The sequence below is a fragment of the Sander lucioperca genome, chromosome 3 (assembly GCF_008315115.2).
Source record: "Sander lucioperca isolate FBNREF2018 chromosome 3, SLUC_FBN_1.2, whole genome shotgun sequence".
NCBI lineage: Eukaryota > Metazoa > Chordata > Actinopteri > Perciformes > Percidae > Sander > Sander lucioperca.
In genome coordinates this window covers 19,185,633-19,201,760 of record NC_050175.1, presented here as the reverse complement: position 1 = coordinate 19,201,760, position 16,128 = coordinate 19,185,633, and the positions used below count along the sequence as shown (strand labels likewise).

The following is a 16,128-nucleotide window of genomic DNA, read 5'->3' as shown; positions in this document are numbered from 1 at the left end:
AAAAGCTGCTTACTAACAGTATATCAATAGCACAATTAGATAAGTAGGAGTTATATCTGGGTTTACCCCAGAGGCTGAGAGGGCTATAAAAAGATCATGTTCCCTCCTGAGAAAAGAGCAGAGGCACGGCCCTGTGTGTGTGTGTGTGTGTGTGTTGTTAAAGTTGACACACAGAGCGGCAAGTCAGGCATGAGAGAGAATTCCCAACACCTCTTGAGCTGTCCTGCCTATAACCTCCCGGTTACCGAGTGCACTCAGAATGAACCCAGCACACAATTAATAATGGGATTTAACAAAGACTACTGTCAAGCAAACACCCACACCAACTGCCTAGTCCAGTAACGTCACTTTGTCTAGACGCACAGTACTGCTCCTCCCTCCCTTGAGAAAGTAAGTAAAAGTCAAAGAAGCGAGTCAAAGAAATACACAGGGAACTTTTTGCAAAAATGAACATAGCACAGAGACAGAGTACACTGTATTTAAAGCATGTATCAACCACACACATAAAACCACAGTACAAACAGGCACACATGCGACAGTGAAAGAAGAGACAGACAAGCACATAGCTTCACAAATACACACAGACACACATATCCGGAGGTCTGGCAGCGGTTCATGACCCCCCTCCTTATAGATTAACAGTGTGACCGAAGCTCCTTACTGCACAAAGGAGTGGAGCCGCCTGGATCCCCCATGGCTGCATCTTCACGTTGAGCCCAGCCCAGCACACACCGGCAGCCACCGACCGGACACACACCATCTTCCTGCTCCTCTCTCTCTTGCTCTCCGCCTAACTATCTCCTCTCACCCGTCCACCCTCTCTCTCTCCCTCCCTGCCTGCCTGCCTTCCTGTCTCTAGTTCTGCTGCTCACAAAGACCGTTTAGAGCTTATCTAACAAAGCAACATACCACACATGCTGCCTATCTCTCCCCTCCATGCTCTGTCTCTCTCTCTCTCTCTCTCTCTCTCTCTCTAAGTGAGAAAACAGAAATTCTTAGCCTAGCAGCTGCTGCGATGTCACATGACCTTACGCACCCACCCACCCACTATACCCTCCCTCCCGCCCTCCCTCTAGCCCTCCCTCCTCACACTCTCCCCCCCTCCTCCTCCTCCTCCCCCCCTCTCAACCTATAATTCCTCAGCCATTTGTAGATAACAGACACAGGCATGCATGCCCTGCCAAGGCGAGTGGGAGGAGGGGGAGGGTAGAGGAGAGGAGGAGAAGAGGAGAGGAGCAGAGGAGGAGGAGGGAAGAGTGCTCAGCCGGTCATCACATCTGACCCCATTGGGGAGCGACAGGCAGTGTGTATGTATGTGTGCATGTATAGATGGATGGATGGATGGATGGATTGGGGGGGGGGTGTAGGTTAAATATGTGAGGCGCCCTTCCCTTTCTGAGACACAAAAAGAAAGCGAGAAGAAAAGAGAAAGAAATAGGACATGTCCTGGCCTGTGTCAAGTCCAACAGCATAAGAGGGAAAATATTTTGTGTCAGAATATCTGCCTCAATTCAATTCAATTTGCCTAGCATAGTTGTTCTGTCACAATGGAAAATGCTCAAGTAAAATTAAAGCAAGAGAAAGGCAAAGGTAATGAGATCCATTATCTCTAAATAAAGATCTTTACCATTACATACAAACAAGGAAGTCATACCAAAAACGTGCAATCAGACTTTCACAGTGTACACACACACACACACACACACACACACACACATACACACACACACTCCTATTACCAGGAGTTCTTATCAGGGTGAAGGAGACTAATGCGTAATAGTTATTCAGGGGTGGAGGGCTCAGGAAAAGGGTAAAAGCGTGGGTTTGACTTCCCCTCTGTCCATCCTGCTGTCTTTGAAAGGGTGTGAATGAGTCGTTTCTTTAGTCATTTCCTCCTTCCGTAACTCGCTAGTTTTCTCAGAACAGCGAGGGAGAGAGAGCGATGACAGGGAGAGAGATTATCTGTGGGGTAAAGCTACACGGTGGCCAGCATTGTGCCAAAGGCCACCTCTCAACAAAGGTCCTTTCTGTTCCGCAGGACTCCCCTGAGAAAACACAGGACCGCCACACTCTCCTCTGTCTTTTACTCACTCTTTCACCCCTTTCCTGTCTTGCATTGCAAGGATCACTGTTTTGGAAAAAGAGTCTCTCTGTGCTGTCTGCGTTGATGTTGTCTGTCGGAAGAAGCTTGTATGAAGCAACCACAGCAGCAGACCATATCATAGCAGGGTAGGGACTGAGGGGGTTGCAGGTGCTTACTTAGCTTTCCCAAAAATTATGCTTATTCACGCTCACTCTGCTGGTACTCAGAGTGTAGCTCATGAGGCATCCTGGTGGCCTGGGGGTTGACCAACTGTGTTGCATGTAATCCTCCATCTCTCGCCCCTTATTTCCTATCGACTCTCCACTCTTGTGCCCAAAACATACAAGAGAAGAGCAGCTTTAAGGGAAATCTGCGTAACCCTGCAGCTGAAAGCTCATAGCTTACCAATTTAACCATAGCATGGTTAAACACTTACTACTTCCAAGGCACTGAAGATAAAAAAAACAGGAGAGACCTCTCTCTACTGTGTTTCTACTTTTTCTTACTAAAACATAAGCCACGCAAATCAAGGCTCTCTTTTAAGAGTAAGTAATGATGAATTGCATGATCTAAGCAAACCAGGATCAGTTATGTCTTGTGAATTTCCAGATAAGTGAGCCTGCCGCTACCTCTTAACATCACTCAGTTATAACACTCTTGCTCAGTATTGTACGCCGTCTCTGGCTCTATGTTCCATCCAGCAGATGGCATTGTCTCCCAGTTAATCACAGGGAGTCCTCTGTAGATAAAACAGCATGTGTCACAGTCCTTTAATCCAGTGATACTGGAAAATAGATTTTAAATTATATTGCTGTGGATTATGAAAAGGACAAAGGCTGTATCCACTTGCAAGTTTTAGAACCTTAATGCAAAGGTCTTAGGCGATATGAAGACATTTAATATTTTGGGACTGTAGCAAAAATGTAAACATGTTTGCTGACAACCCAAGGGTCAAAAGGAGTCTGTTACACACCAAGCTTCCTGATGCAATTAACCCTTTGAATGCTGTTATGCCCTAAGGGAAAACAAAACAAAACCCTGAAAGAAAAGGAATGTAGATTACAACAAACCACACACAAACATGATCCTGCCCATACACACACAGAGCAGATTGACTGCTAAATGGCATACAGTAAACACACAGTTTTAACACCCTGCTGGGAGTAAAGCCGATCACTAACTCCCATAGTCAAACAAACACACAGTTCTGCTGGTTGGAAGGCAGATTACTCTCTCTCTTTCGTACACACACACACACACACACACACACACACACACACACACACTTTACCTCTTGGCTCCTGTATGCCCGACCAGCGGGGAGATAATGCAGTGGCAGCTCTAGCTTGTGGTTAATCTTTAACCAGGAAGGGATTTGCCTATCAGCTCGTTAAAACTAGCAGGGCAGTGACGCTGGCCCATCTATCCGATCCAGCCACCAGCCTGGCTTGGCCAAGTCCAACACAGCATGGACTGGAACTGTTCTGCCTACACTGTGTATCCATGCTTTACTTTACTGGGTCAGTAGATGCTTCTTTTCCAGTGGCTTGGTACACTGTAGCACACTTCAGCTATGCCACAATATTATGTTGCTTCTTAGGAACAGAGCCAAACTGGTCAGTGTCTTCCCTCAAATGAGCAATAAATATGTCAACATAATAAACTCAACAACTCTAAAAGTCTTGCTGTGCTCAGCTTTGAATACTTTCGTAGGTCCAGTGAAACAGCCTCTGTGGTTTGGTGTTTTGTTCCACTCCTACATTCCTGTTCTTTCTTTACTCTAACCAATAGCAACCTTAGTGTTTTCTGATAATATCTTCTTTGCGGTACTATCAAGAGCTGTATTTGCTAATACAAAAACATTTACGGCTGCTTTACATTAAACTGTTTCCACCAGCAACCTACTGGAAGGCTTTTATTGTGAATCAAACGTTTAGCCAAATTTGTTGTTATGATTAGCAAACAACTGAAATTAGCTTACACAGTGGGATTTGGACATTTTTTGTGCTTTTTGTTGTCAGGAGACCAGTTCTAAATACTGCAGGGAAGAATTGTATACAAGATGTGGCCTTTGTGAACTGGTTAGGTGAGGAGCTGCAGGCCAGCAAGCCTCCAACACATTATCGAGATAAGCAACAGCTTTTACCATGTGGTCATAGATAAGAGGAAACCCCCTTATGGCTCAGATTATGAACTCTGATCACAGTTGCTCATGATAGCACAGCGCAGGTATTCAAAAATGGAGACATCACTATGGGAAAGCATACTTCAACCAGAGGACACAGGTTCAAACATCCACCCTGATAAAATTACCTAGAGTAAGTAAGAGTCGGCTTGATGAGTACATGTCCTCATGAATGGTTGACTGACTTGCTAGGTGGCTGTGCTGACAGGAGGATAAAAAGGATGAGAGGAGGGTATGTAAGAGGTTCAGCATTAAGGAAACTTCTGACTACATATACTGTAGCTAGACAAAACAAATTAGCTTATTTTATTGCCTAAAATACCAATGATGCCACAATGCGGATGACACCGTCCTAGCAAAACAGGATGTAATAGGGCATAATAAGCACTACCACAGCTACATCATGGGAGTGCTTCAACCTAAAGTGAGCTTTAAATGACATCTAGTTCTGACTGAATGACAGCAGAAAATATAACTGTGGCTGACAAAATCAACACCTTAAGTGATCTACTGTTTATAAATAATACTGTACTGTACCCGTAAGCAGCCTTTAAAGTTGTAAAAAAAGAGAACAAAAGGATGATTTTTAAGCTAGACTAGCAGGCATTTAAAAAAATAAATCAAATGTAGTTCATGCAGGTGAAATGAGAGAGCAGGAACCCAAACTCAATAGCAACTGTATGTTCTTACACATGAATGTCAGGGCTTAACTGTACAAATAGATGCATGTCATGATCTCTGTCTTGAAAACACACACACACACACACACAGAGATAAACCTGCTCTGGCAGTTCCAGGTTTGTTTGACTTCTGAGATGAGATGTCAGAGCAATCTACCCTAAGGCACTGTAGAACGGATGTGTATGTGTGAGAGTGACTGTGTTTGCACACGCACGCACACCTGCGAGTAAATGTCTGTGCACATGCATGCCATCTCTTTTACTCCATACCAAAGAGAAGAGAAAATCCTAATATCAGAGAAATCCTGAATCAGCGTCACAGCAGAATCAAAGGCGACAATTCCACTGGTGAATGAGAGAGAAAAAAGAAGAAAGGAGGGAAAAAGAGAAAGGAGACAGAGAAACAAGAGGGGTGCGAGAGAGAGAGAGAGAGAGAGAAAATGAGAGAGAGAGCAGGAGATCAATCAAGAAAGAAATTGGAGAGTATTGCCTGTGTCTGAGCTGTCGTTATACAGCAGAGAAAAGAGTACATCTCCCTCTGACCTGGCTCGCTGTCACCATCTTCAACCCATTCTCTCACACACACACACACACACACACACCTCTTTGCAAAGAGCAAAGAGAGCAGTCTTCCTGTCTTTTACCTTGTGCGACTTTAAATGATACGGTTGTGTATGTGAGTGTGCATGTGGGCGCACACCTTATTATTCATCCCTCACCTCCTACTTCTCTTCCTTTCCTCCACACGCTCTGTACCCCCCCCCAACTGCCTGCCAGCAGCTCGCAACAAAAACAGAGATTTCAAAAGACTAGCCGGCATCTCTCCCTATCTTCACCTTCCTTTCTTAAATTCTCCAACACACAGCCACAGAAAAGCAGATTGTGTCTTGAGGGTAGGCACGAGCTGAGATGATTTTCTCTCTTCTCCTCCTCCCTGCATCCGACTCACCCACCCCAACAGCGCCATTTCCTCTGTCTGTTAATTACATAGCGGCTGTGGTAGGGGTTGCTGGGGTTGTGTGTGTGTGTGCACGCATGTCATCTAGGGAGTGCGTGGCTGTGTTCTCTGAGACACCAGTGTGGGCGTATGACAGAACCGTCTGGTTACGCTTCACAACGCTGCTTAGAGAGTGTGAACACACACACACACACACACACACACACACACACACACACACACACACACACACACACACACACACACGCCTTCTGTCTGTGTCTCTGGCTCTTTGTGGTCCATGCCCCAGGAGTCAAGCTGCTGTCTGTATGGCTGTGCCCTCTGTAGCCTCTCGCTGAGGGGGACACAGCCCTGCTGCTCCCCTGATGAGAGGGCCAGCTTCAGCCCCAGCCCAGCTGTTGGACTGAGAGGAGGTAGAGAGTCAGTTCTTCATCATCATCATCCCCAGGTCCTGTCAACTTCTTTTGATCAACCTCATCTGCTACATAGACAGGAAAAGGCTCTTCCCAGCAGGGCAGGGAGATATGAAGGATGTTGCAGATCTCACATATACTCTAAGCACAAATAATAGCAAATGCGTACAAAGAAGGATCTGCCATGGAGCTTATCATGGTTTCTGCACCTGTGATGTTGTTCAGTGCAGACAGCCCACACAGACCTGCAGGGTTTCCCGCAGCACTTTGCAGCTAAGGTGGCCGCCTACTACGTTGTCAAAAAATTTTTTTTTAATGTATATGAGCGATATCCGCCGTGTTACTCTGTCCTGTTTTCTCCCTTTCATTCCAAACCACACAGTTGACAACCTGCGGAGGTAGTGGTGGAGGCAGTGGAGACATGCTCGCACATAAACACCAGGGGCTGCTGTGGACTTGTCAGTCTCGTAAGCGGTTTCAGGAAAGTGGCTGCATGTGTCCGACAATGCACAGAACATTAACCGGTACAAGCCTACAGCTGTCCGCGGACACGGAGTGCGGAAAATGTGTCAGAGCCTCCCGGACAGGTGAACTGAGACTCCGTTTCCTGCTTGTCGGTCAATGGTTGAATGATTGGTTAACATTTAATTTCATTGTTCTATCTTTCGGAAGGCTGGCTGCCAAAAATCGCCACTTACTAGCTAATTAATTAGCCTGAAGTAAACGATAGCTATCAGTAAACAGAAGTGACGTGGTGGCTGGCGTCTGGTGTGTGCGCCAGTGTTTGTGTGTGTGCGTGTGTTGGCCCGCCCCCCCGCGAAGCTCCGACATGCAGACAGCAGAGCAACAGGAGAAAGTAGCTGCACCTTCACCAAAATGAAGACTGAAAAACAGAACTATTTTGGTACAAGCATTTACTCGCCAAGTAGCAGATAGCCACATAGATATAGATAGATATAATGTATTAATTATTATTTAAATTTAATATTTAGTGTTTAATAAATAATTGTTAAATGTAGTACAGAGTCTGTATTCTATCGCACAAACAAGCCACCCCCGGTCTGACGGCAAACCCCACCCTACCACCTAAACCCTGATCTGGATAAATTGTATTGTTCTATACTGCCTAGGGACATCCCCACATGTAACATGTTGCAGTTATCATCATCTTACAACGTTCTCTCTCCTTCTCTCCCTCCACAAGCTTCCTCAGGAGATGAGCACGGTTTTCGCCACCTCCCCTACATGCACCCCTCACTTTATCCTCTGTTCAACCTCTCTCTCCCCTCTATTTTCTCTTTCTCTATGTGATGTACTCTGCTGGGTTGTGGTTGCCTAATTAGCACTCCAAGTGCTCTGCATGGGCCCTGACTCCCAAGTGGCTCCACCGCGCGGGGATGCACACAAACACACACATGCGCGCGCGCACACAAACACACACACACACACATACACACACACACACACTGCGGTATAATTGGTGTGTGTGTGTGTTCCTGCTTGTATGTGTGTCTGAATGTGTGTATGTTGTATGGACTGATGAGTGAATGAGAACCTCTTTCCTCAGACGAGGAAGACAACCCGCCGTCGCCATGGCCACACATCTCAGTGAATAGCTACAACGACAAGGTCTTTATTGGCCACAGAGCTGAGACCCGTGGTGTCCTTTATTCTTTCAAGTATTTGACCACTTATTTGTAGCATAGAAGCTCATTGAAAAATTTGACTATTCTACAACATTTTTGACAAACAAGATTATTCTTAATGGCTCTTGCGTTTCTGAAAATCTAATTTTTAGAGTACGATTACAATCAGCTTTAGCATTGGTATTGCTTGATTGTTAGCTGGACCAGTGGAATGTGGGCAACCCATCAAAATCAGGCCTATGATGAGTGTGCACTGTGGTGATAAATGAATGACCCATTCTTTCTAAAGCACAAATCCTCATGACTTCCCTAGTCTATACAGGACATATCGAAGAAATCAAGATTTTGTTTAAAGATTAGATTTACACAATTACAATATGTTTCACATGAGCTTGGATTAAGGTTGAGCGGAAACGATTAGTCGGCTAATTTACCAACAGAAAGATAATTGAGAACTACTTTGATAATTGATGAATAATTTGTCATTTATCAAGCAGGAATAATGAAAAAGTGCACAAATTCCTTAGGTTCTTACTTTGGAAATAGGAGGATTTGCTGCTTCTAGCATATATCAGAGTAAACTGAATACCTCTGATTTTGGACTTTTGGTCAGACAAAACGAGACATCTGAAGATATCGCCTTGAGCGCTGTGAAGTTGTGATTTTCACTATTTTTTTGCATAGACCAAACAATTAAACGAAAACATAATCATGCAGATTTAGTGATAATAAAAGTGGTTAGTAGTTGTAGCCTTATGAGCAGCTTGAGAGTCAATTTCCAAAACGCATGTATGCAGAATATCGTTTATTTATTGCTACTTGAAAGCCATGCAATAGCTTTCATGTGGAATATTTCCTTCCTGAGTATTTATTTGATCTATTTACATTTTGCGACATTTCAAAGGGGATGCACGTATGGTTGATGTGAAACCAAGATAAGAAACAAGATATATGGAAGACGAAGAAATGAGCTATAGACAGAAATAAACAGAAATAAAAATAAATAAAAAAAGAACAGTGTCCGAAAATGGATACCCTTTAGTAATGCAAATACCAGCCAACTAAAACAAGTTGAGCTGGCAACTAGATCTTCTGTGTTAAAGCACGTTTGACACGGCAACTGTGGCCTACACCAACACAGGCATGCAGCTCTGTCCATAATCTGATTAAAACACATGGCCACAAAGCCCCCCTTCACTTCTTCAGGCACATTTCTGACCTTGCCCTCATACACAAGGAGGCATGCTAACAAACAGGCACACAATATGACAGTCAGCTGATATAGCAGATATCTCGGACGAGAGAGAGAGAGCGAGAGAGCGAGAGAGAGAGAGAGAGAGAGAGCGAGAGGCAAACAGACATGTTAAAGAGAGATAGAAGCAGACACAGATAGAAGGAAAAAGAGATGATGATGATGATGATAGCAAAAGAAAAGGCCTTTGTTGAAGAGTAGCCTTTAGCACAATGCTGGGTTATACTGTGAGAGTGTGACTGGAGAAAGCACAAAGACAAGATATACACACACACACACACACACACACACACACACACACACACACACACACACACACACACACACACACACACACACACTCTGTATGATACATGCAGAGGACACACACCAATAAATGCTGAATGAAAGAGGCCCCATTTGGTGAGGGCAATAGTCAAGAATGGTCAGTATTGAGTGTGTATGATTCGCTTATCTAATGCTCTCATGTTGCCTGTGTTGTGTTTGTTTGGCTAATGCTTATCAGTCCCTGGTGTATGAAAACGATAGCAGCAAACACCAGTTACTCAAACATTCACACACATATTCTAAAGATATCTCAAACATAGTTTGGTCTGGTGACTGTAGCAACGCTGACTTTTTTGTGTGTGAATGAAAATGATTTCTTTTCTCAGTTGCCCTCAGACAAATTTAATCCAAGCTAAAGATTGAGAATGCAAACAAAGTTAACATTGTGAAAAGGTTGCTGGTAATTAACTCCACTGAACACTGTGCTGTGTGCTCTGGTCTAAATGAAATCACACTGGCTATGAAAGCACATGTCCAGTGTGGTTCAGGGAATGGGTCTTGCAGCAAGGGATTTCATGACCACAAAGAAAGACCAGCGTGTGTCTGCCTCAATTCAAGTGGCTTGCATTGCGATTTATTTTCACGGCAAAAAAAGCATAATGCTCAAGTTTGGCAGATGACTAATACATACAAAATGTAATAGTAAAAATAAGTAGTTAAGTAGAGTTAAACAAATGTTAAGCTTAAGAAGATATGACACATTTTCACACGTTATCCTGTTCCTGAAGAGAAATTGGGAAAATCAGGAAACCAGACACCTGTTAACATCTGCTTGCCACACCCACGCACACACCCACAGATAAAGATAAGAGAGTGAACAAGAAAGAGAGAGGTGTACATCTACAGTGCATTCACAAAAGAACTTCCACATTCCACAAACTCTGGAAATATACATGCAAGTTATGATCTGTTACTGTTTTTACTACTTATCTCTAAGTGAGATATACACAATGTGTATGAGGTAAGTTGCAAAGTCAGAGTCAAAGATTGTCATTTATCTCTCAAATAAAACAACATCTACTTGTTGTCAACAACAGCAAGTGTATAGGAACTAACGGTTAATAACTGTACAATTGTTAATGCAGCTTTTATTGGGAACTAGCCCTTGTTTACATTACCCGCATAATTCTTCCCAGGTATCATTGGAGATCAGGCCACTGTTTGGTCGTGAACATTTATGTGGTGTGTCACTAGGTGTGTGACTGTGTGCCATGCAGTGTGACAAGCAAATGAGCACCACACACACACACACACACACACACACACACACACACACACACACCCTGGGGTTGAAAAATGAAGTACTGTTTAATGGCGATGCTGGGTGACAGGGAAATGCGTCTCTACACAGGCCCAGCTTACAGAGCACGTTAGGCTTGCTCTCTCACAGGAAAAGTAAACACACACACAAAGTGATAAGCCGCTTTATCAGTGACATATGGAGCAAAAGCGGTAAGCATGAGAACAAAAGTCATGAGCCACAGGAAGTTTTTGGTTCTCTGGCTATCTACTTCACATTTTCCTCGTCTGTACAGGCGTATGTCCACTCACATATCTGTTCGTCTTCCATTCAGATAAGTACTTTATGACCTGTTTGTTCAGCTGTCTTCACTAGTCACCACATTTACAGCTTACCTTTACTACCGTTTTTTTACACCCAGTAGGGGAAGATTAGACACACACAATCACTCGCACTTATTCTCTCCATCTAAAAAGGAAAAGGCATCAAACGGGGCCTCCTGCCACAAAATGTAACAGGCGTACCTGGAGAGTTCTAGCTAGGAAGACAGAAGAAGAAAGATGAACAGAGAGAAAGAGAGATGCAGACAGATGAAGAGAGAGAGAGAATTGGTAGAAGAGATAGAGACATGTTGGCCTGTATTTCCTAAACATCCAACAGTGGTTTCTCTTCACACAGGCAGACCACACAGCGGCCCTGCCCTGACAAACAAAGAGAGCAGCATGCACTGTGCACCCACATTTTCATACCACCTCAGGACATTGTTATAATGCTAGTCAAATCCAAGCCTCGCCCAGTCAACACATCCCATTCTCTCTAATAGGGAACTATATAAACCCATGCAAAGGCCTCTCTACAGTCTGTGCTATTCAAAGCTATCAAGGGGGGGCTGTTGATAAGGAAATGCAAAGTGGGTCACCTTTAACTCCAGGCTCCTTGTGTAAACAGTATGGGGAGCTGCTTGGGACTCTCCTAATCACTCTCTAAACAGAGCCAGGTGCTGTTGCCACAGACAAACTGTCACCAACACTCTGCTCAACACAGCTGCCGTCTAGCCCCCAGACACTCACAGCACTGCAGGCTACCGCAGCATGACAAACAGCACGACGACACCTGAAAACATGCCAACCTAGTAAAGGCACCATCACAGTATAAGGGTTCAACTCATTTTAAATAGCAAATCATAAGCGAGAAATTCTGTTCCTCGGAGTAAGATTTGCATAAGTAATCACACTCTTCTCATGTCCTGAACCATCAGACACATGTGAGTCGTTGACAAGGGAAGACAAGTCAACCGAAAGTTAGCCAACTCACAGCTTCTACCAAGGAGGGTGTGTTTGTTGCCGTAACTTAGTTTGTCTCTCTGTAAATAGGAGCTGACAAAAAGTTTATTTTCATTTCAGAAGAAGAAGATCCAGATCGGAGATTTCTGCCACTGAACAATATGTTTGTTGCAAGTTTTTTTGCTATTACTATGACACTCAAATCAAGATGATTCTGACACCTTGGGAAATGTTTGCAGGGTCAGGAATTCAATATGAGTTTAAATGTCAGCATATGTCACATCACTTTGGAGAACATTTCACTATTATTGTTTGTTATCTTACATTGTCCCAGACAAAGTGGATCTCTGCCAGGTGGGGGAATAATCTAAACTGCACAGAGAAGTTGTTTTATAGTTCACAATAAGGATACAATTTACCATACAGTATACTGTGGTGTCTGATTACAAAAAGACAGTGTGCACAGCATAGCAGGCAGACAGGCCCAACATGCTTTACAATGGCCAACACACTGCCTCCATCATCTCCATCCAGTTTTAGTTAACATCTATGCCATGATTCAAAATCACCTGTAGGTAGGCCGGTAACAATTTTTACATAATTGTCTTTTTATTTTTACATCATCGCAGTTTCTTTGTTTAACCGCAATTAATTGCTCACATTAGCTAAGGTCCTAAGGGTTATGAGCGTTGCTGGTAAGTGTTGATTTTGTTTAGATATGCCAAATTGTAATTATATAAGTAGTTATTGGTCGGACTATATATTTTTATTATTATTTCAATTGTTAGTTGTTGGCACTTGACCCTAAACAAGTTTATAGCCAACAAAAATGACAAGGGGGATACAGTTAGAAAAAATGTTTTATGATAATAAAGAGGCGTGGTTTACTTCATAGGCTGTGTATTTGTGTTAATACATTTTCTGGGTCACATAACAGTGATATATAACCAACAAATGTATCCTGGAATTCATTCAAAACTTTAATTTGTTAAAAAAGTAATATATAAATAAATATTTTTAAATTTGACTAAAAGAGACAATTATATTGTTAATCGCAATAATTTCAGACAATTAGTCGTTCAGCAAAATTTGGAATTGTTACAGCTCTACAAACTTGTAGCTCCCATGACTGATCCTAATCTAGCAGCTCCCTGGCATGCTCACTGTTCTGCTCCACAGACTCAGAGTTATGTGGTTACAATAACACATTTAAAATTTAAAAACACTAAGACATGACAACAACTATTCTATTCTCTTACTGTTTTCTGAAGATATATTTAAAAAAAAGTTTACATTAGTATAATATTGTTGTTTAAGAAGACACATAATGCTGAAAGGCGGTGATCAGAGATTATCCTGTGACAGCAGTCACGAGTCAAATGCTAGGTTAAGTGTATGTGTTCATACAGTATGGGAGGTTTCCTGTATGTAAGTAGTAATAGTGCAGTGGTGACATGTGGCTGCCATCAGTGGTAAAGGTGCTAGTTCAACTTCAGAAAGAAGATAAATCACTGAAAGCCCTTTGAGAGCACATACATCCACTATGGCTTAATCTGGATCAAGATCTTCATCAAAATACACATAGTGATTGACACCCAGTCATTCATTAAATCCATATTCATCATCAAATTCCTGGATCCACAACAAAACTACGCTGGGCATTTTATTTATTTAAATTTCTGTTTTGACACCTGGCACCTTACAAATAAACACTTGGCCACATAGCCTCCTTGGTGAGGTCATTATTGTCTATTATATTGAAATAAATAATTAATGTGCACATAAAATATGTGAAATGTCTTTTGTTTCTTTTGGACTGTGAGTGGTAATCGAGTAGGTGAAATTTAAACTCCACATTTCAGCAACAAGTGAAATAGAACAATAATATCTTACTATATATCTATGTAACTATTGTCTTCCATTGTCAATGGATGAAAATAAACATGTCCACTCATTCATTTGTATTGCCCCCATAGTGTAATTTTCTGAACATTGCGCTGCTGTAAGCCATTACCAAACCAGGCTGTAATCCATATAAGTACAAGTAAGATAATAATGGATATACCACAATATGCACAAAATGACAGCACACAGGTATGTTACATTTAAGTAATGAATGACCGATTTCCAGCACCAGTAGCTGTTAAAGACATCAGTAGCACAGTCTCACTATAAAAACCAGGAGGCTCTAATTCCCTGCTCTTGCAGTTATGGCAAACCTTATCAGTAGCAGCTAAAACACACAACAAGGCTCCTACTGGCTGTAGATAAACTCAACCCACAGCACAGTTTGCTCAGTAAAGCCTGTTGCTCCACGGCTATGTTTGTGGACCGTGTTTTAAACCCTAGAGGTGTGTGTGATGAGCGTGATGAGTGGTGCGTGTGCGTGTGTTTGTGTGTGTGTGTTCCCTACAGAAGCAGCTGTTGTACGCGCCTGCAGTTCAAGAGAAGTGAAGGAGCGCGTGGGAAGTGATTCAACACGGTCCACCTGCCCCCCCCCCACCCACACACACACACACACACACACACACACACACACACACACACACACACACACTTCACCCGAGAGCACCAAATGGTCAACATGTGTCACTATCGCAGTCACAGTCACATTAATACAGAGAAAATGACCCTTTCAAAGACAGGCTTTTACTGCTCTGAAGGAGCAGCCCTGACCAGACGCTCGCCAATAATTTTAAAGGAGCCAGCATGACTGGAGACAACGAATTACCAGCCAAGTAAAGCCAATAATACAATTTTACATAAAGGGCCTACAGTGAGCGTAACGTTACGCAGAAACCCTCTGGGCTGTGCTTTACATAATTATCACAACAGCGCACCGGGTAACAATGTTACAAGAAGTTAATTTGAAGGGGTGGCGGTCGCCCACTATTCCTTTCAGTCATTTAGGATAATCTGCATTTTAAAACACGATTGTCTGAAACCCCTTAACAAGACGGCATATGGGGAAAAAAACAGCTTAAATCGCCATCTGAATGCACCGGAGTGGCTCTTTCGTTCTCTTTCAGTTGCACTGACTCTTTCTTGTCTTTCTTGTCTCTCATTCACACACACATAAGCACGCACGCACACACAAAAGCACGCACGCACACACAAAAACACGCGCTCACACCCGCGTACATACACAAGGGCTAGGCACCGACCTTCGAAAAAAAGAGAAAAAAAACTAGCACCCGTTTCCTCGATATCGTAATGACTTCCTTAACAAAACCGTCGTTGTATGCTCGCTCGTTAACACATAGGCTACAACCTCCGGGTTTGAAAACATAACTACATATTTACACAGAATTACTCACCGCAAACAAGTATGGGCTAATCCAGTGTTAATAAATTAGTAAATGTCTCCCTCCGTTAGCGGTGAAAGCGCGGATCCATCCCTCCGTCGAGAACAGAGAGTCTGCACTTTTGTTGTCACGCAGGAAGCTCCGACGCCTAGCGAGGCCACAGGGACGGAGCAAAGCAGAGCGCCGGGGAGAGGAGGAGAGAGGCGGCCGGCTGCTGGGAGCCAGGAGGTGGGGCTTCCTCTCTGGCGGGGGCCGGACAGAGAGTCAGACAGACAGACGAGCCTGAGGGGGGCGGGGGATAGAAGCACCTGCTCCCCCCGTCACGCCTCCAGTCCACAGGGCTGACCCCGCATTGTCCCCCCAATAGGATAAAGAATGTACCGTCCATCCCCAACCAGGATAGAAAGAGACACTTCCTGTTAAAAAATAACCACACGTCTGTGACTAACTTATATCTACAAGTTCAATATGACAAATAAAAGGACACCAAATGAATAGCCATTCATTTTTTATTCATCCAATATTCTGAAAGAACAATCATGTTGTATTCATGTTTTTTTGCCTAAGTATTGGTGTTTGTTTATAATGTTTTAATAGCCTATATGTTGCCTTTCTCACACAATGCCAATAAAAAGCACATTTGATTTGAACTGCAATGATCTGAACAGTGATTAATGAATGAATTGATTAATTAAGACATTTTCTGCAGATTTGTGATGCTACCACGCAAAATACAAAGCATACTATGGCTTTTTT

The 16,128-nt window shown here is 43.2% G+C and overlaps 1 protein-coding gene across 6 annotated transcripts in view; it reads right to left on the bottom strand.

Annotated features, from left to right (window-relative positions):
* The window catches only part of gse1 (Gse1 coiled-coil protein), a 172,949-nt gene that overhangs the window by 27,038 nt on the left and 129,783 nt on the right, over positions 1 to 16,128 (bottom strand). The window contains exon 1 of one of the 6 annotated variants that reach the window (XM_035999433.1): positions 15,385 to 15,618. The exons of 4 other annotated variants lie outside the window; for them this stretch is intronic. Coding sequence is in view for 1 of the 2 variants with exons in the window: in XM_035999432.1 (XP_035855325.1) it covers positions 662 to 695 (34 nt within the window). In the remaining variant the exon portion in view is untranslated. Of the gene's footprint in view, positions 1 to 661; positions 969 to 15,384; positions 15,619 to 16,128 lie in introns of those variants that run through there. One more of the 6 variants, XM_035999432.1, reaches the window with a different exon arrangement.